This window comes from Plectropomus leopardus, chromosome 11, assembly GCF_008729295.1.
Source record: "Plectropomus leopardus isolate mb chromosome 11, YSFRI_Pleo_2.0, whole genome shotgun sequence".
In the NCBI taxonomy this organism is placed as follows: domain Eukaryota; kingdom Metazoa; phylum Chordata; class Actinopteri; order Perciformes; family Serranidae; genus Plectropomus; species Plectropomus leopardus.
This window is the reverse complement of record NC_056473.1, coordinates 29,777,305-29,803,767: the sequence shown is the minus strand read 5'-3', so window position 1 is coordinate 29,803,767 and position 26,463 is coordinate 29,777,305. Positions and strand designations below refer to the sequence as shown.

General features: G+C 37.2%; 2 protein-coding genes across 3 annotated transcripts; both read right to left on the bottom strand.

Moving 5' to 3' along the window:
• Positions 1-1,798: 1,798 nt before the first annotated feature.
• Positions 1,799-12,865, bottom strand: LOC121949912 (probable E3 ubiquitin-protein ligase HERC3). Of its 2 annotated transcripts, none has more exons than XM_042495749.1 (23): positions 12,594-12,865; positions 12,375-12,492; positions 11,692-11,768; positions 11,160-11,375; positions 10,969-11,060; positions 10,300-10,430; positions 9,950-10,074; positions 9,746-9,822; positions 9,510-9,604; positions 9,322-9,381; positions 9,136-9,241; positions 8,793-8,991; positions 7,253-7,389; positions 7,013-7,129; positions 6,699-6,809; positions 5,885-6,016; positions 5,626-5,760; positions 4,502-4,671; positions 4,363-4,420; positions 3,921-3,991; positions 3,646-3,829; positions 3,427-3,523; positions 1,799-2,488 (listed from the first exon to the last, which is right to left on the bottom strand). In XM_042495749.1, exons 1-23 carry the CDS (start codon positions 12,808-12,810, stop codon positions 2,268-2,270), a joined length of 2,946 nt encoding a protein of 981 aa, XP_042351683.1. In that variant the 5' UTR covers positions 12,811-12,865; the 3' UTR covers positions 1,799-2,267. The 2 variants fall into 2 exon arrangements, with proteins under 2 accessions (XP_042351683.1, XP_042351684.1); XM_042495750.1 differs by having other exon boundaries at positions 6,699-6,782.
• An 844-nt stretch (positions 12,866-13,709) lies between these two features.
• On the bottom strand, positions 13,710-25,800 carry LOC121949911 (probable E3 ubiquitin-protein ligase HERC3). The gene is made up of 23 exons (XM_042495748.1): positions 25,553-25,800; positions 24,700-24,817; positions 23,376-23,452; positions 22,882-23,103; positions 22,624-22,715; positions 21,922-22,052; positions 21,606-21,730; positions 20,964-21,040; positions 20,760-20,878; positions 20,556-20,615; positions 20,069-20,174; positions 19,701-19,899; positions 18,817-18,965; positions 18,602-18,718; positions 18,339-18,437; positions 17,936-18,106; positions 17,676-17,822; positions 17,367-17,533; positions 17,176-17,242; positions 16,992-17,062; positions 16,523-16,706; positions 16,267-16,375; positions 13,710-14,567 (listed from the first exon to the last, which is right to left on the bottom strand). The coding sequence occupies exons 1-23, from the start codon at positions 25,773-25,775 to the stop codon at positions 14,347-14,349; spliced, it is 3,051 nt and encodes a 1,016-aa protein (XP_042351682.1). The 5' UTR covers positions 25,776-25,800; the 3' UTR covers positions 13,710-14,346.
• Between the last annotated feature and the right edge of the window lie 663 nt (positions 25,801-26,463).

The following is a 26,463-nucleotide window of genomic DNA, read 5'->3' as shown; positions in this document are numbered from 1 at the left end:
GAGTGGGACGGAACATCTCGTGTGTGCGCGCGCACATACGCGCGTGTGTGTCCCAGCTTCCTTCTGACGTCAATGCATTCCAACTCGCTCCCGCGGCTCAGCAGCAGCAGCAGCAGCCAGCGGCCGCGAGCCTCTCGCGCGCAGTGGAGAGGAAAATGACTGAATGAGTACTTCGGAAGTCCAAGAAATTATATAACTGACTAATGTGTGTGTGTTTTTCTCAGCACCATGGAGGCACAATGAGCTATGCCATAACACGCATAATCACTTACATTCCTGAGATGCTTCTGTTATAATGACTTTATTTTTTTGGAATAAAGTTCACGCAGAAGACTCAGAGGACCTAAAGAAGAAAAGTAGTTTCTATTCATACCCCTATTTGCCCTTAGAAATTGGAGTGTGGAAAATTTACATAGTATTCCCGTGCTATAAGGAGACTGTAATGTCTCCACTGGGAGCCACAGTGTGTCAAATATTATTTAGTGACCTCATCATGTAGGCTTAAATGGACGTTTTTGTGTGTGTAGACTATCATTTCACCCTGATGTCAAATTTAGCATCACCTCACACTGGTATTCAAATTCTTGAACTGGCTGCATTTGTAATGTCTTTTTGTTGTTATCTGTAGGTTTTAGAGATGAAGCACTGTTATATTGAAAAGTCTGCACTGGATGATCTCATCCCAGCTGCTCTTTGTTTCATCTAACCAGCAGAATAACGGGGACATCTAGTGGTCATTTTCATTTCTCTTCTTTTCTTTCTCTCTTGATTCTACCTACCTGTTAGACGGCAAAAAGACACACACTATAGCTGCTTATCGGTAGACTGTATGTGACAATCAAACACACATTTTCAGAATAACTGAGTTGAACTATTGACTCAACCTACATTAAGTCAGTAGTGTAACTTCAGCTAAATTATTATAATAATATGTGGGAATGTTTATGAATTGTCACATATAGCCTACTCTAATATGTTAAACATCTACAGTATAAAAAGTTGAATTGTGAATTTCAAATCACAAGATAATGAAATGTTACAGATAATTTATAAACTATAGGCCTATGTAGATAGACTATCCAAACAAAGTGTTACCTAAAACACACTGCATGTCACCTGGTGGTGTTAACCAAGGGGGTGTCTCTTTACTTTTTTTCAGTAGACTAGTCCAATTTTGCTATTTTGTGGTTTGTTTCAGATTTTTGAACACCCTTTCAAGTTTTCTAAAACTTGCATTTGATTTATTATAGTTTTTTGGCCATCTGCTCAATTCAATAATACAGATATGATTTCAATGTAAAAAGTTTTATGCTTGTGCATACCAGAAACTGTAAGTATATCTATGCAGTCTGTGGTGTATAAGAGAAAACTTGGCTATGTTCATTTTTACCGTACCATTTACCAATAATCAAATCTGTGTTTGAGTTAAGCACATAATACTCATGTTAAATGGTTTCAAGGAAACTTCCAAGACACTGAGTGCAACCTCCAAACAGATGCAGGTTGAACTCTCAGTGCATCTCAGGGAAAAGGCAAACCTGCATATTTCCACAAATCATCAATAGAGGAATATGTAAATATACTTTATTGTTAAAACATTTTTCAAACCAACGTTTTTTAAGTTTTTACTCTGAGCTCTTTCTGATTTTTTTTTGCATGAGAATTATGTAAAAGCAAAATACACAACGGGTATGACAAAACAAATTAAAAAAAGCCCCTGGTTAGGAATATAGTGCAACATAAATTACTTAAATAGAGTTGAGAATTTTCTCACCTGTAATTACATTACAGTGTGGCACTTCTCTGATACATAATCAGCCAGAACATCAATAACCTTCACAAAGATACAACACTTGATAATTTTGTATTGCGCATTAGATTTAGCAAGGCAGCTAATCAAATAGCACATGCACTTTTTTGTTTAGTTCAACTTGATGCAAGAAAATCACTTAAAATTAGACATTGTTCCTCAGAAAATGTATTAAACACAAATATCTTAACTTATCAGTTTAAATATAGTATATTTTCAACAACAACAAAAAAAAGTGAATACAATTGTAAAGTGCCTTCTGATATGCTGCTACACCGTAGTATTGCTAAGGAGGAATGGCTGTTCTTTGGTCACCCTTATTAAAAACACTTACATTGTCAAGTCTTGTGAATTTAGTGATCTTCATTTAATGCTTAGGTTACTAAAATAAAATCTGGCCCACCCTTCCCCAGCCAGCACAGAGACTCGCTCCTGCTCAGCAGATGTGGCTCCACCATCACATCTGGAATCCCCTTTCTGTTATCAGAGCCTCCGTCAGCCTCTCTCGCATGATCTCCTTGGATGAGTATAAGGGCAGGTACAGAATAGAGTGACATGTCAGAGACTCAGGGAAGTGCTGATCGTAGTGCTTAGCACTCTGGATTTGGGGAATTTGAACGTCCATCTGGACCTGGTCCATGCCGAGAATAGGAACTCTCCTAAAACCAGTGAGGAACCCTGAAGAACACCCGTGGAGGGAAAAAAAGGATCAAGTAACGTTTATTTCCATTTTTGTGCATTGGCATCATCTGCTCAGCTGTATTTTATTTATTTGATTATATTATATTTTCTTTTGAACAACTTCTGAAAAATAATTGTTTTGACTTTCAAAGCTAAGGCACCTAATGATGTTATGGCTGCATTCCATTTAGGTGTTAAAGTTGCACTGCTGTGTTTCTGTCCATGCTGATGTACTGAGACGGTGGAAACAGAGCTATCTTGATACTATTATTATTTATTTATTTATAGCCCACGTAGTCTGCCAAAGAATTACTGCAATGATGCTGCGTTCTTGCGACTCATCCGCTCCTTGCATATTATATAACATTTACCAGATTTGTATATTTATGTAAATATGCACACCTTACTTATGGATATAAAAGCACTTTGTATTTTTTTCTCATTTTGACAAAGTTTTCCTTGGACATTCACTAATTTTCTACAAGACGCTACAGACTTTCATCTTCTGTATTGTTAGACTTCCCTGAATAATCATTCACTGAGACACAAAAGACCATCTCTTTGGAACCACTTATTTCCATTACTACGATCAACATTATCCTTATTCAAAAACATCTAAAAAGGTCTTTAATTATATAACAAAGACTTATAACACTTCATGGATTTTACTGTAATGCATCATGACTTGTAAACTAAATCTTCTTTGTAAATTGAACACTTCTAACAGTTTTGTATTGGTGCCTAGTCTACAACCTTTGATGAATTATGCTACTTGTAACTACCGATATTTTAACGGGGAAGGATTCTTGATAAACCATTTTTGACTGATGACATCTCCCGCAAATGTTTAAACTACTTTTTAAAAAAATCATTCTGTCTTTTTTATATCTATATGTGTGTGCAAATAAACTAAATACATCAGGTACAATACTTACAAAGAAAATCTTTCCTTTGTTCTTCAGTCAGTTCATCAAAAACCTCCCAAAACATCTGTCTGGTATGGTGGCTGATTCGAGGATCCCACACTGTGTTCTAATTTAGGCAGCAACAACAAAAAAAAGTTAAAATGTTTGACAGAGTAAAGTCAAATATTTAAAGATGCAGTTAATCAGTTCCAGAGAAAAACAAAAGAAACTTGTGTTTTTCAACAGTACCTGTTTCAGTTTTGCCCAGTCATAGACGTCTTGGCCCACCAGGACTTGCCGTAGCTCCTCTGGCCGAAACAGCTTCACCAGATCCTGGTCGCACACCTGGAAGAAGCCTCGCTTAAACTCCTGAAACACACCGTCCACTGATGCGTTGAAGGCATAATTCACGTAAGCATCCACAAACTCCTTCCTGTTCAGCAGATTAAAGGTTAAATTCAACAAACATTTATCTAAGCAGGTCATGTACTAAAGTTAGATTGAAATATTTTTTAAAGTCTTACTTATTTTGACATGTCAGTGGCTTTTCAGGATTTGGGGGATCAAGGTCAACCTCTGACCCATCCCAGTTAATCTGTTGATCAGTGATAGATAGATAGATAGATAGATAGATAGATAGATAGATAGATAGATAGATAGATAGATAGTAATCCCAAATATTCAGGTCAGGTTCAGCTCAGTACCTTGTTCTACAGACATAAAAGCTGCCGTGAAGAATCACAATACATGATAAAAGAGGTCTAAAAATATTAAAAGGCTATAAAAGAATATATATTTAAAAAAAAAAAAAAAACAAGACCGAAAGAGCCATTGAAAGGGTATAAAAGTGCAGAATAAAACAAACATTTGATGTTTATGATAAAACAATCACTGCAAAACCTTTTCAATACTGTAAGAAAGACAGACAAGACACATCATCTGCTTTTAAAAAAATAAAATACCAACCAAAAAGTCCAGGTCTTTTAGGTCTTCATCTTTGTAGTTCAAGGTTTCCTGCAGGCTCCTTAAAAAAAGAAAAAAAATGAGTTATAATAAAAGAAATGTTAATTTGCTTATTGGACAGTATATGTAGATGAATACTGACTTTCCAACCGATGGGCTGAATTCCATCATGTCCTCTAGAGTCGGCTCTATATCGAGCAGCTTCTTGAACAGAGCCAGCGGAAACGGTAAGTGTATGATACTCTGGTTGTACAGGGCCAATCCACACAGAACGCCAAACAGGAAGAAGTTTGTCTTGTCTTCTTCTGTTGCCTGTATTGATGAAAGTAGAAACAATGGAAAATTGGAGGAGATTATTGAAATAATGTTGACCAATACTGCACATTGCTCCATTTTGCTTATTAACATTAGCAGGAATACATAAACGAAGTCAATGAAGTGAATAGTCTAGAGTTAAATGGTCAATGGTCTGTGTATGTAGATTTAACCTTTTGATACCTGAGAAAATTGGCTTTATTTCTTTCAAACGAATGGCAAAAAATGCAATGAGCAACTCAACAAGAGATGAACCAAAAAAATATCAAGAAACTATTAAAGTCACAAGAATATTACCAAAAACAAGCAAATAGAAGCAATAAATAAATGTAAATAATAATATATATTTTAAGATAAGATAAGATAAGATAAGATAAGATAATCCTTTATTAGTCCCACAGTGGGGAAATTTCCAACATTGCAGCAGCAAAGGGATAGCGAAATAGCAAGATAACTGTGCAAAATAAACTATATTAATAAATAAGTACAAAAACGTGCAGGATGAAGATGAAGGAAATGAAGGAAATAAGCACAGAGGACGACATAAACAAACAATAAATACAGTATTTACAACGCCGAGAAACTCAACAGTTAAATAAAGAATGTTCACACTTGCATGGGTTACTGTAAACTGATTTAAAATACATAATTGTAATAAACATAAATATGGTTTTCTTGATATTTTTCCATAGTTATTTGGTGATTTTCTACTGATTCTCTTGCTCTGCTTTTAAAGCTTAATTTTCAGGTCATTTTCTTGTCACCTTTTATTTATTTATTTCAATTTGCAGGACATTTCATGACAAGTTGCTGATTGCGTTTTTCTCCTTGTTTTAAATAAATTAAACTAAACATGCACACACTTCAAAGGTTTACATGTTTGTGAAAGCCATCTGAACAAAGCACAAGAAAACTGTAGCTGATCCAGGGTTTAAAGGGTTAGAGACTTACGTTGGAGGGGAACCATGCCAGCGTTTCGTTGAACATGAACATCCCAGATTTGACTGACACCATTTCATGAAACAAGTGGTGAAAAAGGTCTTTATGGTTGACAAGTGAGATCTTTGGGTCCTCGTCAAAATAGACCTAAGAGACAAAAGTTATAGTTTTTCCTGTTAGGTAGACAGATAATTACAGATAGAAAAGATACAAGCAAGTGCAAAAATAATTTGGCTATGATTTAATGATCAGAACAAAACAAAATATTTACCACAAGTGGCTTCTTGAAGGCAGTGTGATGAGCGGCAGCCAGCTGTTTGAAGGTGTCTTCCCAAAATGACGCTCGCTTCAGCCTCAGCTCAAAATAATGAAGACTTGAGTCCATAACCAGCAGGTGTTCTCTCTAAAATACAATTCAAGATGCCATTTATAAAAACATTTTCCTATGTTAATTGCATTTAATGTGATGTATTGCAGTGCATTTTATTATCTAAAACTGCATTAGTTTTTATGACCACTTGGGGCCAGCACAACAAGCTGTAAAAACAACAGGGACATGTTATCAGCTTGTAAAGTCGTAAACTTAGAAAACAGTTTCCATTTACACATTTAACAGACACACGGCTGCATTAGCATTTATTTAAAGTCGTGTTTCTGGACACCTGATAAATGTAATGTCTCCTTTTAGCTCTATTTTTCTCTGTACTGGGAATTTTTGGAGCTTTTCTGATGCCACCAGCTGCATGCTGCTGCTGGATTTGAGGTTCACAACAGTGATGAGAGTGAACCCAACTGACAAAGCTACCAAAACAATGAGCTCAAAGAGGCTTAAACATCCAAAAAGCTGAGAGGATACAGATGTAGGTGATAATTTTCCATGACTCCTTTCACATACATAATCGTAATTTGATCTATTGTTGATAAAAAAAATAATTATTGTTGTTTTAAAAACAAGATTGCTAATGTAAACAGGCTGTATAACGTATAATCTAAGAGTTGTTATTTTGGAGATTATGACCCTGACAATATTGTTTGTATGGGTTATTTCCCACGAGCCAAAGTTCAAGTTATTCAACTCAAATTACCTGAGTCCACACAGCATGGGTGTCAAAAGCCATTTTCTTTGATTTCAGATCCATCACATATGGGAAGTCACAAAAGATGAGTGGCTGAAGAAGACATTGATTATTCATGTCCTGAGAAAACAGCATATCAGTATTCAACCAAAAAAATAGAAATGTGACGCTCTATAACTTTTTACATGAACACTAAAGTGACACACAAGGATGAGAGAGAGAGACAGACAGACAGACAGACGGAGGAAACGAAATGCCCGTTATCCCAAGATGAATTCATATGCGTTTTTTGTTTTTGTTTTTTTTCTTTTCTGCTTTTTTACCTTGATTTTTGACATCGAACGCCAAATCTGCAGGTCTTTTTCAAGAAATATTTGGTTAATCTCCAAACCGAAAGTTTTTTCTGGGATTCTCTGACGTCTTGCAATCATGTTGTTAGCCTTTAAAAAAAAAGGTATGTTTAGGTTGGAGTTAATTAGATGAAAGAGTGGTAGATAGAGTCAGCAAGATAACATTTGTTGTGGTTTGGAATTCACTGAAAAAACAATATAAATGATACTCACGCCGTACATATACTTGAGGACAAGTAGCATGTTTCTGACTCCAGATGTGCAGGAATAACACATCACTGACAGGGCCTGCTTCCACACCTTGACATGTCTAACCCTGGTGGAGGTGGAAAGTGAGCTCCACCAGTTTGCTTTGGAGGAATCATAGAAATACACAGACATTAATGTCAGTGAGCATATGTCACAGATATAGCTGGAGTCTGGAGTGTGCCACCACAATAACTCTTAATAACTACCAGACTTCCCAAGTAATAAATGATAATTAATCAATCATTTGATAAAGTAGCAATTATGAATTGATTAATAAATTTGCCTTTGCATTGATATTCATGTCTTACAGAACTTCAACTATAAAAATAAATATCGAGAAAGCATGTCATTGATTTTAATCTATTGTAAATTAATAATCCACTGATTAATAATAATTCAGATAGATATAGACAGCTAGATAAGTAATGCAACTATATCTGCTTTTCCACAGGAAACAACATGGTGGCCAGCTTTTAACAAATAATCTTCAATCGAAGTTAAATGGTATGCTCAAATATGTTTATGAAAGCATTTTGGATGACACATAGGCAACACAGTAATAGAATACTGGTCCATATTTGATCAGCACTGTTTTACTATTTGATTTCTGGTTTTTTGCCTCTGTTGTAACAGTACAGGAACCAGTGTGGTCACTCTTACAGCCAAACAGTGCACTAAAATATATTTCTGAAAACATTTTAGACACAAAATAGGCAACGCAGTAACAGAATCTTAGTTTATATATTTGGTTTATATCATAACTGGCTAGATATACTGTTTGATCTGATTTTGATCTGAGTTTGAGAGATGGGCGACTTTCTCTCTCAATCCAGTTAAAATTCAAAAATGCAGAAGCTCAGTCTGTATTTTAGGTGACAGCGTGAGAGCCGGTGAAAATCCGTCTGCTGATGAGACACACATCTGGGCACTGGTTAGATGTAGGGAAGTTTACTACAGTTCATTTATACATTCTACACACATTGTTATGATACAAAGCCGGTTGAAAATAGGCAAAATATCCCTTTAACAATTTGAATGTCATTCACATGCACATTCATACACTAATGGAGGCGCGAATTGGGAGCAAGTTTAGGTTCAGTGTCTTGCTCAAGGACACTTCAACATGTGGACGAGAGGAGCTGGGGATCAAACCACCAACCATGTGTTAAGAGGACAACCTGATCTACCTCCTGAGCCACAGATACCCATGAGAATGAAAATGTAAAACGTTAAAAAAAAAAAAAGCTGCCGATTCTGGGCTGGGGTGTTAGAAAACAATATCATTATAGAATGACCATGTTTTCGGAAAACCAGTCTTAATCAACTATAGGCAACATCTGATTATCAACTTATTATCAACTCCCCTGCAGAGAAGAGCATCCTGCCCTCCTTTAATCAGACTCCACAGTTTTACTGCAAGGTCTGATTAGACACTATTGCATGATCCTAATATCAGTGCTAAATGAAGCCTTTCAGACATTCAAACATTTATCTCTCACAGTACCTATGACCTGCCGGCTTTCATCCGAGAGTCTCTGTGTAGCAGCAGCGAGCGCCTCAGCGAGCTTTGTGCTTGTTTGTTGCAGATTGTGCCTCTGGATCACATGCAGGAGCTCAGGGAGAAGCAGGAAGAGCCTCAATCCCTCCACACCCGCTGGGCTCGGGTCGAGAGTGGACAGCAGGTGCAGGACAGCAGCCTCAACCTGTAAAGATGTTAAGAACATATACCGTTATAAATGAGTAGAGCCCTAAAAGGTCACATAAAGGTTTTGAAAATAAACTTCACAATTTCCTTGCTAATTACCGATCGGTTACAAAACATACGTAGTTACATTTCTGTTTCGTACCTCTTCCAAAACATTGCCCTTCTTTGGCAGTTTTTCAAAAGCAGATTGCACAAGTGAAAAGTTCAAGCCGGAGTACTTCGGTGAGGTCTGGAAATGTTTATCTTTGCTATTAAGACAAAGTGAAGGTAAATATTATATAATTCATCAGACATGAAGACCTGAAGCTCTTGCTCAGATGCTGTTTACCTTTGGTTGAGGAAGATTTGATTCATACAGGATGCAGAGGAAAACATCCTGTGGATTTTCCTGTCAGGTTTTCAAATGGTTAGTCGATGACACAGAGAATACAGTGTTAATAGCTTTGAAACCAAATAACAGTCATAAAACACTGCACTACTCAACAAACCAGTTATATATGGAGAAAATAATATTACCCCTGTAATTTACCACCTTGAGAGACCCATTTATCAAACATATCATCAACAGGGTGCTGTGTTGCATAACGGACACTGTCACTGTTTGACCCTTCCTGTGAAAGAAATATGAAAGAGTTTATGCTTGTTTTTTTTTTTTTAAATATGACTTTACACTGTAGGTTTAAATAATCGGGCTAAATGTATTATTACGCCCCTCACAATTTAAGTCTGTATATATGTATTTGAGTTGGTACCTGAGCAGACGTGCATGTTGCAAAGGAACAATTTGCTCCTGCGAAGATGTTTCTAACAGTGAGACCGTTAGTGGTGTCTGGAATAATAACAGAACAAAAGTGATCTCTATCCTTAAAATAGGTTGACAATAAAGTTTATCGCATCACATCGTATTATAATAATAACATAAATAGTATCGTATCATATTTTAGAAATACAGTTACCCAGTGGCAGTTGAACACGTAGTGGCACAGACGGATGACTCTCCTCTCCATGTCCCAGCTGCCCCTGTTCCCCACGACCAAAGGAGTAGATCCTTTTGGAGTCCGTCATCACTAATGTGTGATGTCTGATGAAAAACACGACATAGCACAAACAATATTTTAAAGTTCTAGTAATGTGGAAGTAATCTAAAACTTTAAAATAGGCTATAAATTTAACTATGGTATTTGTAAGACAAAAAACAGTCACTGTTGAAAGAAGTAAAATAAATAAACTATTGGAACTGCAATGGTAACAAGCAGAACTGCCTCAGAATAACTCGTTTGAGTTGAATGTTAACGTTGTACTGTACCGTCCACATGCAATCTCGGTGACCTTTGCCCCCCAGAGTTCTGCGACAAGCCGAGGTCGTAGTTCATCGCTGAATGAGTTGTGCCCAAGCTGTCCATACCGACCAGAGCCAAAAGTGAACACTGCACCATCCTGAGAGAGCAACCACACAACCATCATTTAAAGTCCAACATACTCAGTTACTTCTTTACATATCTGTGGGAACACAGACATTTTATTTTAAGAAATTTGAGTTGACATGTTTTGACATGTTTACATGTATTTTAAAAGTCCAGTTTTAGTCACACTTACACAATATTTCAGCTTTTTCCCAGCTTTTTTTTTCATCATGTAAAAATACAGACTTGCCTGGGATAGTCAAACATTGCCTGTTGAATTAAGTCAAAGTTTTCTGAATCCCCAAATGCATATTTTCTTTTAATAGTGAGCAAAGTCAGTACTTCACAGCAGATACATCATGTACATGTGGAGCCCAGAAGTACAATTACCACACAGTACTGTATGTTTTGTGAGAGCGGGCGCTGCATTGGTGAGATTAGCTATAAACCATTAAAAACGTATGCCATCAGTCCTGTGTCACTTGTTTAGGCTAGAACTGTTTGCTCTTATACATTTTTACACCGGCAGTAAAATGTGTTAGGTTACAACATGACAGTTTTCACTCTCTAACCTTTGTCAAAACGGCAGTGTGGTCCTCCCCACAGGACATGTAAACAGTTTTCTTCATGTTAAGGCCATAAACAGGTGTTGGTATATCTCTGTCTATAGAAAAGAAATTAACACTCAGGTTCACATGTAAAGGAAATAGTATATACTGTATTTTTTTAATAAATCTGAGATGTCATGACTGCTTGATTTTACCTGTTGTGTCTCTCAGTCCGAGCTGCCCACAGTCGTTTCTGCCCCAGCCAAACACACCTCCGGAGACAGAGAGGGCGAAGCTCTGCTCTCCCCCTGCAGCGATCTGGACCAGGGGCATCACTGACAGGGACTGGAGGTGTTGGAGTGAACTGGCGCCCGGCGTCCGGTTCCCCAGCTGGCCCCTGGAGTTCTGGCCCCATGTGTACACCTGACCATCTACAGAGAAATCACTAGGACTTTCACAACACTTTTCTGACATCTTTGCCTTTTACAAACTACTTTTTAATCACAGTTTGTGCTAAATTTATTGTGATTGTGTCCTTCATCTCAGCCACAATAAGACTTAGAGTCAGCTTTTACTATCCTGTCTCAATGCTAACTTCTGTGTTGGCCTCACAACCTCTGAGGCTGAAGTCCGGGTTAAAATGTCCAACTTTATGATTGGCCTACAAAAAAGTCATCTCTGCAGCACTCTGTAGACTCTTAATTTAAGCTTGTTCATTAGCAGCAGTTTACTGTACACTTTAATTACCTTTGGTCAGGGCAATTGAATGCTGGTTCCCACAAGCAACCTGAGATACCACTTTGTTACACAAAACGTCCAGAGGCCTGAAACAGCAAGAGACAGAAAATAACAGCTCAAACAGTTATCAAAGTTAACTATGAATCCAAGTACGAAGGAGTTTTGGGGCCACATTGAGGAAAAGATTGTTTTTGAGACTTACAGAATACAGACATAATATTATGGGAAAAAAACTAAATATTACGAGAATAAAGTCGGAATTTTATGAGAAAAAACTTGTAATTTTATGATAATAAAGTCGTAACATTACAAGAATAAAGTGACAGTTTTAGGAGAAAAAAGTCATGACTGTACGAGAATAAAGGCATAATTTTACGAGAAAGGGGATGTTATATTACAGGAATAAAAAATATTGCCAGCAAACTTTGAAACAGGCGAGAGCACAGGCAGCCTCCTTGGCGTCCACTCTCCTTGGTTGCCAGGAAGGCTGCCTGTAATATTACAAGTTTATTCTCATAACATTACTACTTTACTCTCAAAACTTAATGCTCATAACATTATTCTCAAAATCCAACTTTTTTTTCTTGTACATGGCCCTAATCATCCGTTGTATCTAGTTGAACATTTTGTCAGTCAGCATTTTTTTACTTATATTCTCAAATTCACTGGTTGACAGACTGGTTTCTCCTTACTTGGGAATGTAGGTGTGAGTTGTGTCCACACAGAGGACTTTTCCTGTCTCAGACAGCAGAGTGACCACATTATCAGCACAGCTCACAGCCTGGATCTTCTCTTTACACTTCACAAGCTCTGAAACAACATCATCATGTCCTTACGGAAAATAAGCAAACTTTATTTTGCAAAAACTTTGCACCGGAAGTTCAAGATAGGGAAATAAGACTGATACTCACTCCGTTTTCCTCTGACTCTGCTCCCATCTTTGCTCTCATTTGTGCGAATGATGAATGCTTCTCCTTTGCTGCTGATGAAGGCGAGCACTCTGTGACCTGCCGACAGATCCCTGATGTGATGACCCAATTTTAAAAAGTTAACTCCATCACCTGTTGAGGTATTTGAGCCATCTTTCAGCCGGAAGCCCTGCTGACTGTCCTCTCCCCATGAAAACATTCTGGTAAAGTGTCTCTGTGGAGATCTGGCAGCTGTTTTTCATCCCTCAGCTCTGCCAGTCAGAAACGAAACTTGACGGGTTTATTATGGAAACAAAACTTAAGCTGCAACAAATGACACAACAAAAATATCACACCCAGTGAGTCAGAGGCAGGAGGGGCTTTCTGAATGACTGGTGGAAAGAAAAACGAAAGTGAAACTGGAATTGGTAGGTTTTTTTTGCATGAGCAGCAGTAAACTGATCATTAAAGGAAGTAAATAGAAATACAGAATTGAAATACTTAGCTCAGGGGTAACTGGATGAAAAACTCATCACATATTTCAACAATATGTCAATTTCTGCTTCCAAAACTGTAAAACTCTAAAACTGTAGTTGGATACTAATAAGTGCAAAGTACAAGATTGCACTATATGTGGATATTAAAGGTCAAGTGCAGTGATACTTAATTCATGACCCATGGACCAAATTTGGACCCTAATAGGATGCTGAGTGACCTCCACACCACTCTCTAATTCTCAATAAAAAATAATATGATTCACATTAGCAATTGTTTTTGTGTTTTTAGTACACATAAGGTGCCAGAGTGCATAAAACAGCATCAAAATTGAGCATGTTTGAACAAAACAAAAAAAAAGTACTGGAGGAGGATCCCGCACACCCCCAGACAGGGATCCCAGCTAAGCCTCTAATGTCCCAAAATCCGAGAAATGTTCTGAAATCCTAGAAACGTCCTTTAGTCAAAGAAATGTTCTGAAATCAAAAACAAAAACATTTGTGAGGTTATATTAGAAAAGACATTTTGGCATGGATGGATTATGAAACAAAGGGCACACAGAAGCCTCCACATCCTCTCCCACATAAAAGCAAGAGATAACGAGATAAAACTTTGTTGCAGTTATTTAATAAGTCAGCATTTACTAAGACTGCAAGAGTAGCAAAGATGACATAAATTGGTTCTAAGCTAAATTTAACAGCTTGTAGTGTTTTGTACGTCTGTAACAATACTGATTAAAGTTCGTTTATTTAGGACTCAAAGGAGGAAATGTACAAAAATATTTCTGACTTGTTTTTGATTTGATCTTACAGTATACCTATGTTGAGTTTTTTATTGGTTAATAATTTCACCACTGAGAAGCAAATAAGATTTTTTTTTTTTTATTACTCCATCTTGAAAAATCATATATGTTACAAATATTTCCTATGTTAGATTTCACATTTTGGGAAATATCACTTAATATAATAAATATTTACAATCTCTACAATATAGAGTATCATTTACTGTACACATTATGGACCATTTATTGTTACATTTATTGTTATTATAACCAACTCTACTTCCAGAGGAGATGCAAAAGAAAACAAATTAAATCACTTATTAAAGATTTTCATGCAACCTATTTATACACATCATATTATCACCTATATCAGTGTTTTCACTATGAGAAAAACATTTTTGATGAACACCCACCACACATCATCATCAGCATAGAGAGCCTCATGTTTGCTTATACACAGGTACTGCTCTATTACAAAGCTCATCCCTGGTAGATCCTCTTATTTCTGCTCAGGGCCTCCGTCAGCTTGGTTTGCATGATCTCCTTGGTTGAGTACAAGGGCAGTTCCAGGGTTGAGAAACACGTATGTGTCTGAGGGTAGTACTGGTCATAGGAGAGGTCCTCGACTAGTCTGACTTTGATTTTCATCTTGAGCTGTTCCATGTTAAGAATGGGCACTCTGTCAAAACCAGTCACGAACCCTAGTGAAAGGAAAAAGTAGTAATCTGTAAGTTTCTTGCTTTTTCATTTCTTCTTGTGTACTGCCCCTTCTTAAGGTCCAAGCCACAATCACTGTTGGTGAAACATCATCTACTGTGCATGCTCATTTTCCCATAAATGACATACCAGATATACCAAGCATATAGTAAGCAGTAAAACATTTAACAAACCATCTAGACTGAAATAGCTCGGGATAAAAGGGATGCATGTCATCAGTATCAGCCGATAGTAGCTTAGAAGTGAAATATCGTAATTGTAAATAGAAGCTTTCTTCAACTGACCACTTCTTTTTACAATTGTGATTTTTGAGTCGGCACCCAGAATACTCTAAAGAATTTTTGAGTGAGCACGCCACTTCTTTTGTTTGAAATATTGGAATTGGCCAACAAGCTGAATTTTTTTTTTTTTTTTAATTGACAAAGTGAACATATAAAAACATCAACCCTAATATTTTTTCTTATTTCGCACAATGAATGAACATTAAATTCATGGAAAAGCATTGTATTCGTATGCTGGTGGGCCATCACGATAACAGTATTTTTAACTGAATTTATAAGGACAACACAACATAATCAACATTTTTGTAAATGTGCCAGTGTTAGCCATCAGGCAAAATGCTTTGAATCCTGTTAAATACTAAAATTCACATACCAACGGCAGCAGCACACCATAAAGCAACAGTAGGCAACACCTACAACAAAAAGGAACTCCCAAGACAGAAGACAAACCACGCGAGGCAACAACAAACAGCAGAGCACAAGTACAAAACAATAGCACAGCAGCAACATAGCACTGCAGCACAATCAGCCATGCACGCAACATGAAGCAACACCTTAGACCTTTTTGGCACAAACAGCCATGTATGCAGCATGAAGCAATGCCACACAACTAAGCATAACATGCAGACATGCAGAGCAGCAATAGCAACAAGAAACAGCAATAGACAGAAGCAGAATATGATGTTAATACCACTACAGAAGAGACTTGGTGATCACTAAAATTAGGTGGGGAGTTGTAATATATCAACATATTGGATATCGGCAAAAAAAAACAGTATTGTATATAATATGTTCTCATTGTACATTTCTGAAAACCACAGATACGTTTGTATGTTAAGTATTTCAACGTTTCTAAAGTGACGCAGTTTGTGAGGTGACTTTGTCTTGCTAAGTAAGAGGTGATAATAGACGGTGTGTCAACTAGGTAGGACACCTACCAAGCTGCAGACCACGATTTGAGACCAACAAACAAAACTGGTTGTGTTTTAGCTAGTTATCACTGTTTCAAGTAGCCTTTGTAGCCACAAAACATTTGAAATTTTTAGAAACCTGTCACTGTGTTGGAACAAGGCACAACACAATGAAAAGTTGTTGTTTCTTACGAAGACATTGCTGCATTTCCTTCTGGGATGTTGCTGCTAAAAGCAGTTGTTTTTTGAATTTCTAGTAGGGATAGATAGTATTTCAAATATAAAGAAAATTTCAACAAAGCCCCTACAAAATAATGTAAAATGTTAATATCTGTGGTTTGCCAAAACATTAAATGCCAACATTTCTTTTTTCTGGCGACTGGGTTGATTAGTTGCCTTCCCTTGATGTTGCACATACTGCAAGTCTAGCCAGCAGATTTGCAATCTAAAAAAATATAATTGTTTATGTCAAAATCAGGAACAATACTTACACAGGAAAGCTTTCTTCTGATTCTCAGTTAGTTCATCAAAAACCTCCCAGAACATCTGTATGGTGGGGTGTGGTGGTGTGGTATTGAACTCCCCCTCATAACCTGTGTTCTAATCACAACGAAGAAAACGGTTACCTTTACCTCTGTTATAGACTGTCATAATCATTTTTAGGATTCAAATTGCACATGCCGTTCCAATAAATACATTGCAGTCACAGAGAAAACAAAAAAAAGAAGCTTTTGTTTTGGACTGTACCTCTTTAAGCTTTGCCCAGTCATGGAAGTCTTTGCCCACCATCACTTCCTGCAGCTCCTCTGGTCGAAACAGCTTCACCAAATCCTGGTCGCACACCTGGAAGAAGCCACGCTTGAACTCCCTAAACACACCCTCCACTGATGCGTTGAAGGCATGATTCACGTAGGCATCCACAAACTCCTTCCTGTTCAGCAGATTGAAGCTTCATGTCAACCAAAATGTCCGCACAGTGAAATTCTGAGCCTAATTTGTTATCACTTTTATGCACATCCCTTGGGCGCATAATTAGTGGACATAATCATAATTTCTATGCGGATGATGTGCAATTATCTCTTCCAGTCCTGTCAACTCTATTATGGTAACTATTTACTCTCCTGGGTGTCATCTAACCTCGGAAAAATGGTGACACTTACATGTTACACCCCAGATTTACATAATGTATTAAACAAAATGCTTCTATGGTCCTTACTTGTTTTGACCTGTCACTGGCTTCTCTGGATTTTCAGGATCAAGGGCAACATCTGTCTCGTCCCAGTTGATCTGTTGATTGGTTATAAAAAAGAGGAAGACGGTCATATCACAGCTGTGAGAAATTATGAACATCAGAAAGAGGACAAATGAGATAAGCTATTGACCATCTGAAAAACACATACAGAGAAATCCATGTAGAGGCATTCTATGAAATCCTCTTCGTAGTATTCGAGGATTTTCCGCAGACTCCTTGAAATAATAAAATGAAAACATTTAACATTAGCACAAGATGCTCTACAGTGTTGACAGTATTCTAAATCACCACCGGTAACCAAAAAAAGCGTGAATTAAATATACATTAATTTCGTCTTACTCTCCAAGACATGGTTCGAATTCTGTCATATCCCTCAGCGACGGCTTTATACCCAGCAGCTTCTTGAACAGAACCAGTGGGAAGGGTAAGTGAATGATGCACCTGTTGTAAAAAGCCAGTCCACAAAGAACTCCAAACTGGAAGTATCTCTGGTCGTCCTGTGTTGCCTGGTGTTGATGGAAGACACAATTTATATCTTAAGAATGAAAAATATAATATTTTTTATGAGCTAGGACCTTAAGATGTTTATTATTACGTATTGCCATTGAAGAGGAATCCATTAAATGCAGTGAGTAAGTGAGTTCTTACTTTGGAGGAGAACCATGCCAGCGTTTTGGAGTCGTTGAACATGAACATCCCAGATTCAGCTGACACCATCTCGTGAAACACTTCATAAAAAAAGTCTTTTCTGAAGAGTTGTATATCGTCAGCTGTGAAGTTTTCATCAAAATCAACCTTGAAGACAATAAGACAGTTTTTCTTTAGTTACAGTAGTTTATACAAAAGAAAGTACGATAATGCGAGCTTTTAGTGTGACTTTGACTATCAGATAAACACAACATGTTTACCACAAGTGGAAGCTTGTAGTCACGTTGATGAGCGACAGCAAGTTGGTCCATTGTGTCTTCCAGAACTGCTGCTCGCCTCACGTCCAGTTTGAAGAGCGGGTCATCAGGCAGAAGGGAAAAAAACCCATAGTCCCGAATGGCCTCAAAGAGAGCCCTCTCCATTGCCTCTTTCTGGAATACAATTCAAGATTTAAGTCCTCACAGCTTATTTTACCATTTTTGTGTAACTGACAGCTTACTTCAGAGTGTTTCTCACACTGCGAACATGTACTTCATCATACTGCAATTAACTTTAAAAAAACCCAAAACAATCACAAAAAAAAAATCTTTTGAAGACTTCTTGTCCCTGACAGTATTGTATGTAAAGGCTAGTTGTCATTAGGCAGAGTTAAGGGCTTCATACCTGGGAGTAAGAAGAATTCACATAAAAAACAAACTGCTTTGCCTCCAGATCCATCAAGGTTGGAAAGCTACACAGAATAAGTGGTTCAGCACGTCCATTCTGAAAGGGAAAAAGAACAACACGTATTTATGTAATACGTTTTGTTTGGTTTTTTTTTATGAATAGACCATTTATGCGTGACTGAAACAAATGGAGACAGACAAAGGACTGCACCATGGCTTTAACTAAAAAAATAATTCTGGGTTGTCTGGGGTTTTTTTTACCTTACGTTTCGACTGTAAACGCCAAAGCTGCAGATCCTCACGAAGAAAATTTTTGTCCATCGACAAACAGAAATCGCTTTCCGGCATCCTCCGAGGTTCTGCAATCCTGCTGTTGGCCTTTAAAACAGGTATTATATTTATTATGTGAAAAGTTCATCAAAGTAAAAGGCAGGAAAGTAGGATTACTGTTTACACAGCTTTTAACTGATACTAACGTTGTACATATACTGCAGGACGAGAAGCAGGTTTCTGACTCCAGAGTTGCGAGGAACAGGCTCAAAGGACAGGATCACCGACAGGGCCTGCTTCCACACCTTTACATGTTTAACCATGGTGGAGGGCGACAGTGACGACCACCAGTCCCCTAAACAAGACAACATGTAACTTTGTAGAAATTAAAGGCAGTTGACATTTTACAACTGAGACCATGTCAGTGACATATCTTAAAACTATTAAAGTTATGATCCTCAAAGTTTCAGTTCTGGTGGGTTAGAGATGGTGTGCAGCCTGCAGTCAATTAATGTATTGACATTCAGCAATAACTTTTCATTGGTAGTGGCAGAGTCTGCCATGCACTGGATCCAGATTACATACTTTAGGAGATGATGCATGCTTGTAATCCTGCCTATTATTTTTTTAAAATCATTGATAGTCACTCCTTACACTGTGAGTCGTGTTAAATAACCCTTCCGGATGTTGAACTTTGTACATAAATGTATATATAAAAAATTATGTACAAAGTTGAACATGCATCTCTGGGAATGGAGTGTCTGGTATTTTGTGATCCATCCACCAGCCCAATCTACCCCAACCTTGCTCGGGACTTGTTCTTTATTTACTCCCTACAGCGCATTGGTCACATGATTGCAGCCTTTAAAATTACGCTGGATATGCACAAATTTGTGCATTCATTTTTCATAGGAAAATGTACAAACTGTTTGTCAGAATAGCCTTATACACTAAATGACTATTGCGGAAAATGGGGTCTGATTGTATGACAACTCAAGGATTGCAAGTTTAATATATATTGTCTTATCAAAAGCAACAAGATAAAAATAAAGATATTTTGCTGGTGTTACATGTGTGGTGGTGACAGTACCTATGACCTGGAGGCTGTCAGCAGACAGGTTTAGTACAGCAGCAGCGACCGCCTCAGCGAGCCTTGTGCTTGTCTGGTTGCGTTTTTTTCTCTGGATCACATGCAGGAGCTCACTGAGAAGCAGGAAGATCCTCAAACCCTCCACGCCCACCGGCCTCCGTTCAAGAGAGGGAAGCAGCTGCAGCACAGCAGCCTCGACCTGTTCGTTTGAAAAGGACAGCAAAAAAGAAATATCAGGAATATTTGGTCATTTTTTAAACACTTCAGACATCCCATCATTCCATTTTTAAACAGCGATTCATACTTCATACAGTATTCAAAGTGAATAAAAATCTTTCATACACATTACAGATATTTCAGTGACATACCTCTGCGAAAACATTGTCCTTCTTTACCAGTTTCTTGAAAGCAAGTCGTGCAAGTGACAAGTTCAAGCCAGAGTACTTTGGTGAAGTCTGGAAATGTTTATCTTTGCTAAAAACACAAAGAAAAAAACAAGTATAAGCTGCTTAACGCTAAGAACAGCATGCTAACACTCGCATTTTGACATTGCTAACATGCTGATGTTTGTCAGGTTTAACCTTTATCAGGATCAACTTCTTCGTTTAATTTGTTGGTAATTAGCACTACATTCAAAGTATAGCTGAGGTGCTAATAAGAGGTCAAGGGATCACCAAAGTCTTAACAGTGTTTAATTTGAGAACCATGAATATCTGAATCCATCCTACAGTAATGGAAACAGTCTGACCATCGTCGCCATCTATAGAGCCGTGCCACGTGCACAGCTAGAAATAAATGTTTTAAATCACTAGTCAAAAAAAAAGTGACAATCATACACAAAGATGTTGTGTTTACCTTTGCTCAAGGAAGCTTGTATTCACACAGGATGCAGAAGAAAATATCCTGTGAATTTCCCTGTGAATATTGAAAAGTTTTAGTCCATTGCACTGAGAAAACAGCATTAAAAGTTGGATCCAAATGAATAATTTCAGTCATAAAACATTTGGGTTATTCCACTACACACGGCTATATTTAAAACTGCAAATGCAATATACTTACTGTTTGATCCTTTTCCATGACTTTGGGTCACATTCAGAGGTCCATTTGTCAATCATGTTGTCAAGACAATGATGTGGTACACTGTATCCACTGTTAGTGTTAGACTCCTCGTGAACATCCTGGAAATAAAGAAATTAAGTTAAAGTACACGTTAGTACTCCCCCGAACATCACGGTCTGTATTTGTGTGTATTTGTGTTAGTACCTTGTTAGACGAGCATGTTGCAAATGAAAAGTGTTCTCCTGCGAAGATGTTTCTAATTTGAGTGTCATCAGTGGTGTCTGGAATAAAAGTGGAAAAAGAAAGTGTAATTATTTTGTGAAAACATTCATTGCTTTCACAATATTTAAACCTTTGAAACCTAAGCAAATTCTTTTTTTTCTTCAAAAACATGGGGAGAAGTCAATGAGCAACTCAACAACCAATGGCCCAAAAAATAGCAACAAATTAATAATAAGTTACAAGAAGATTACCTGAAAATAACCCTAAAAAAGTGGAAAAAAAACAACACAAAAAAACAATAACAAACAGGAGGATGGCCCGAAAAAGTCACACAATTTTCACTATATAATTATTATGATTATAAAGTTTTCTGGACATTTTTCACTAGTGTTTGATAATTTTCTGATAATCTTCAGCCTGTTTTTGAAATTAATTTTCAGGTCATTTTTTTGCAAGTTGTCGGACATTTCAGATTGGTCATTGCTTCTTTTCGCCATGTTTTTGAAAGAATTCAAACCAATTTTCTCCATTTTAAAGGGTTAAATAGCTTGTGAGAGGTGTCTGAACTGATGTTGAATCAGATTTTTTAAATGGTCAGTTTAGTTTTTGCAGAAATGTAGTTACCCAGTGGCAGCTGAACAGGCAGCGGCACAGACGGATGACTCTCCTCTCCACGTCCCAGCTGCCCCTGCTCCCCACAGCCAAAGGAGTAGAGCTGCTTTGAGTCCGTCAACACCAAAGTGTGATGTCTGAGCAGGTGATAAATTACAAAAAAAACATTTTTAATGTCATCAGAGACTAAATGCACTTCAATTAGATACTTTTTAAAATGTTGTTTTTTTTGTTTTTTAAATCGGAGCAGGTTCCAGGACTTTTTAATACTCGATACATTTAAACTCTTCTCACAGAATTATTGCATTATAAAAATAATACACCGTACCGTCCACATGCAATCTTGGTGACCTTTGCCCCCCAGAGCTCTGCGACAAGCCGAGGTCGTAGTTCATTGCTGAATGAGTTGTGCCCAAGCTGTCCATACTGACCAGAGCCAAATGTGAACACTGCACCATCCTGAGAGAGCAACCACACAGCAAAAGTGTCAAGTCCCAATTATTGTTTTTTAAATTTATCTTAGATGTCGGTATATGCTTTTTTCTTATAAAAAATCAATCTGTTAAGAAATCAAATACTTTTATTTACCATAAAACCCAATGCAAATCTAATCCCCTAAATTAAAGTTACACTGATAAATATTTTTAAACAAACCATGGATCCAAAAACTACTTGTATGTGAAACGTGTTGTTTGCAGTGATAAACCCACAGAGCATTATCGTACGAGTCTGAAGTTCCCCTCTGCTCTATGGAGCTTTTTTTTTTTATTGATTTAATTTTTTACACTAGTATTTTCCACCACAGGGGCCTTAAAATGAGTCCTTGGCTTCACAGAACCATTAAAAGAAATCTATTCCTTCATTCTTTGTGTGTATGGGTGTTATTTGGGGAGTAAATTCATACAGAAAGCACAGAGAGTGTTAAAAAGAGTGTAAATCAGAGTGTTTAAAAACTTTCCAGTGACCAAAATGGTGTAAGAAAATATGAGAAGTCACTGAGGAATGAGTGACCAAAGAGTACAAAACTGACCTTTGTCAGTGTGGCGGTGTGGTCCTTTCCACAAGAAACGTGAATTATTTTCTTCATGTTCAGACAAAGAACAGCTGTCGGTGTGTGTCTGCCTTTAGAAAATAAATGAACATTCAGGTTTGCATGTCATGGAAACACTGTAGTGTAAATACGTTTCTTATTTCCTGCAGAATTCATTTCTAAAAGGTGTGTAAAAAGAGACTAACTGAATCAAAATAAAAGCGTAACAAATCAATATCTAACTTGTCGCTGTGGTACCTTTTGTGTCTCCCAGTCCGAGCTGTCCGCAGTCGTTTCTGCCCCAGCTGAAGACACCTCCGGAGACAGAGAGGGCGAAGCTCTGCTCCCCCCCTGCAGCGATCTGGACCACGGGGATCGCTGACAGAGATCTGAGGTGTTGTGGTGAATTGGCGCCGGGTGTCTTCTTCCCCAGACCCAGCTGGCCCCTGGAGTCTTGGCCCCACGTGTACACCTGACCATCTGCGGAGAAACCACCATGACTCTGTCAGCTGAATAGTGCCGTCTAACATGAGTGTGGTCACATGGACATCAACAGCCCGTTTATGAGGCTTATCCTGGTTCTGATCATATTCTTACTAAAAACTCTAAACAGTGCACATTGTTTTTGGGTGTAAACAGAGAGCTCAGTAAACATATCTCCAAAACTTGCCACATAAAACCAAACCTGTCTGCACACCTGTAATCCAGTTGTTATTTAGCTTGGATATTTGCAGTTTTTTACTTTACTCTACCTTTGGTCAGGGCAACTGAATGCTGGCTCCCACACGCAACCTGAGATACTGTGATGTTACGCAAAGCCTCCAGGGGCCTGAGACACAAGAGACAGAAAAAAACACAGCTCAAATAGTTAGTTATCAGAGCGAATTAACATAAAATAATGGTAATATTTTTTAAGTCACGGCATTCAAAATCTCTGACAATTTCTAGGTAAAAAATTAGTATACTTTAGTTTATTGGAAATAAAAATTTAAGTATGCCAAAGTTATTTCAAGTGCTTTTTTGCATTTACTTGTGTACTTTTAAAAATAAACTTCAAAATCGCCGTCATTAAGTTTAACTCAAATGTAAGAAAAATAAGTAAACTAATTCTGCAATACTTAGAAATGCTTTTTAGTGTATATATAAAAAGTGTATTTTATTTTAAGTGTATTTCAAATTTTATGATATAATGGACCTTTAAAAAATATTAATAGTGGTAATTTATACTTATGGAATGTATGCTTACTTTCACGTCCTTTGTGATATAATACTCCTACCTTTTAAAAATGTACTTTTCTACTTTAATTACATTTCAATACATTTTTTTCTATACGCTTATAATATACAATAAATATGTTTATAATTAAAGTAAAATGTCTTAAAAACACATTTTAAGCACAATTTGAATCTGTTCAGCATTTCAAGTGTACTTAAGTTGGACTAAACTATATTTTTAAAAAGTACGTAATTAGTAATAAAAGATGTACTTAACCCTCTAGTCCCTGAGGGACATTTATTTTAGAATTTCAACCTCAGCTCTTATATAAGTCTTTAATACACAATTTCTGTCTTTTGTCAGTGAAAAACAGTGGCATTTTATAAAGAAAGTGGCATCTGAAGCAATAAAAAATCTGAAGATGAATGAATTTTGTATCCACGATTAGGACTAAAGTTGGTTAAAAGACTGAAACCAAAAAAATAAAAAGTTATTATTTGTAAGGCAGTTTTGGGATGGTGACTTTTTTGTCCACAAGAGGCAGTCTTGAACTAATGTTACTGAGGGAACTGGACAGTAAAGTATATTTGAGTGCAACTTAATGGTTTCTCAAAATAATATATTCAAGTACACTTAATTGTATTTCAGTGTGTCTATAGCAGCACGATAACAAATTCAGTATATCAGGTACATAATAAGTACATTCTAAAATACGACACTTTTAGTATATTAATAATTTGCTCATGGGACTGTATTAACTATGCTTTAATTAAGTATATTTTCATTAGTTTATATGATTTTACATTTTTTAAATTATTTTTTTTGCAAGTCCAAGAAACGTAACTTTAGTTTGTCCTTACTTAGGAATGTAGGTGTGAGTTGCGTCCACACAGAGGACTTTTCCTGTCTCAGACAGCAGCGTGACCACATCATCAGCACAGCTCACAGCCTGAATCTTCTCCTTACACGTCACAAACTCTGAAACAACAAGGTCACAGGAAGTGGTGCAATCGATTATATGTCATAATTACGGCAAATGAAACTTAGAACATTTCTAACTATGTATTTGTAGTTGATAATATCAGCTTTCACGTATTTTTGCATGGTTTTATACCTGATGTATTTGGTACACTGTATTATTGAATAAAGTTATTGAGAATAAATAAATAACTTTAAAAGAGAGTTTTATAAGTAGAACGTTGAGGCAAGGTGTCCTACATAATAATAATAACAATGACATCAATAATACCAATATCAGAGACCCAGGAGGCCCCTTCCCTGCCCCTTTATGACATTACCAGAATTAAGAAAATGAAGAAAGATAAAGCACAAATGATGAAACAGCACTGCAGACAAGAACATACAAGGATGCATATGTTTCATAAATGAGTAAGTAAAATTTATTTAATAGAGTTAAAGTCATATAAGCAGATAAATATTAAGAGTAAAAGAAATAACCATATGTATAAGCAGACAAGGCGCTAAACAAGGAGATGATCTCACACAAAACATGCAAAATACCAATAAAATAAAATCTTGAATTTTAAAAATTGCAAAGTATATGGAAGTGCATAAAATGGTCACATTGGGAAACTGGAGCAAGACAAGTGTAAAATGTGATGATGATAACTTAAACGTGTAACACCATATAATAATCATATCAAGAGTATATAATAAATATACACAGAAACAGAGCACGAGACTGATACTCACTCTGTTTTCCTCTGACTCTTCTTCCGTCTTTGCTCTCAATTGTCCGAATAATAAAGGAGTTTCCGTTACTTTTAACGAAAGCGAGCACATTGTGACCTGCTGACAGATCCGTGATGAGATAATTCAGGTTTAAACTTTGGACTCCATCACCTGCAGGACTGTCGACGGTGGAGCCGTCTCTCAGTCTGAAGCCGCGCAGGCTGTCCTCTCCCCATGAAAACATGTCGACACTAAACCTCTGCGGGACACAGCTGATTTTTAAGGATGCAAAAACGAAACTTAAAGTTTGCTGTGAGGAATGGAAAACGAAACCTAAACACAGACATGACCAGCGTGATGAAACGAAACAGCCGGAGTCATGTTTTGTTACCTTTAATAGAAAATGAAAGTAAAGCTACGACTGGCTGAATGGGTTGTTTTTATTAATTGCATCATTATTATTATTATTATTAAGTGCAAGTTGTGTGCACGTTATGAGAGCATGCGAGGAGATCGGTCTGGTGATGTACTGGTGACAGGAAGTGCGCGAGATCATATTTTCGTTGAGTGCTGCGCAGGATAAAAATGCGCGCGTGACTATGCAAATGCAAACAACAAAACTGTTGTTTTTCGCGAGATACGGCCGGCTGCTGCAACGGTAAACACGAAACATGGTCTCTTTTTTTGTGGCCACAACAAGTGTTTTTCGGGGTTCCCACGGTCATGGAAAACCTGGAAGAGTCACAGAATTAGAAACATTAAATACTTTCATATAACAGTGAATTTACTTTCTTGCCGGCGACGTAATGGCTCTAATATACATCGACATGTGTGACAGCGTTTTGGTTATGTTTCATTTCCTCCCAGCTTTCCGGCTTTTCCTTCATATATGCCCACTGCGCATGTCAAATGCATTTTTTTGGACTGAGGGG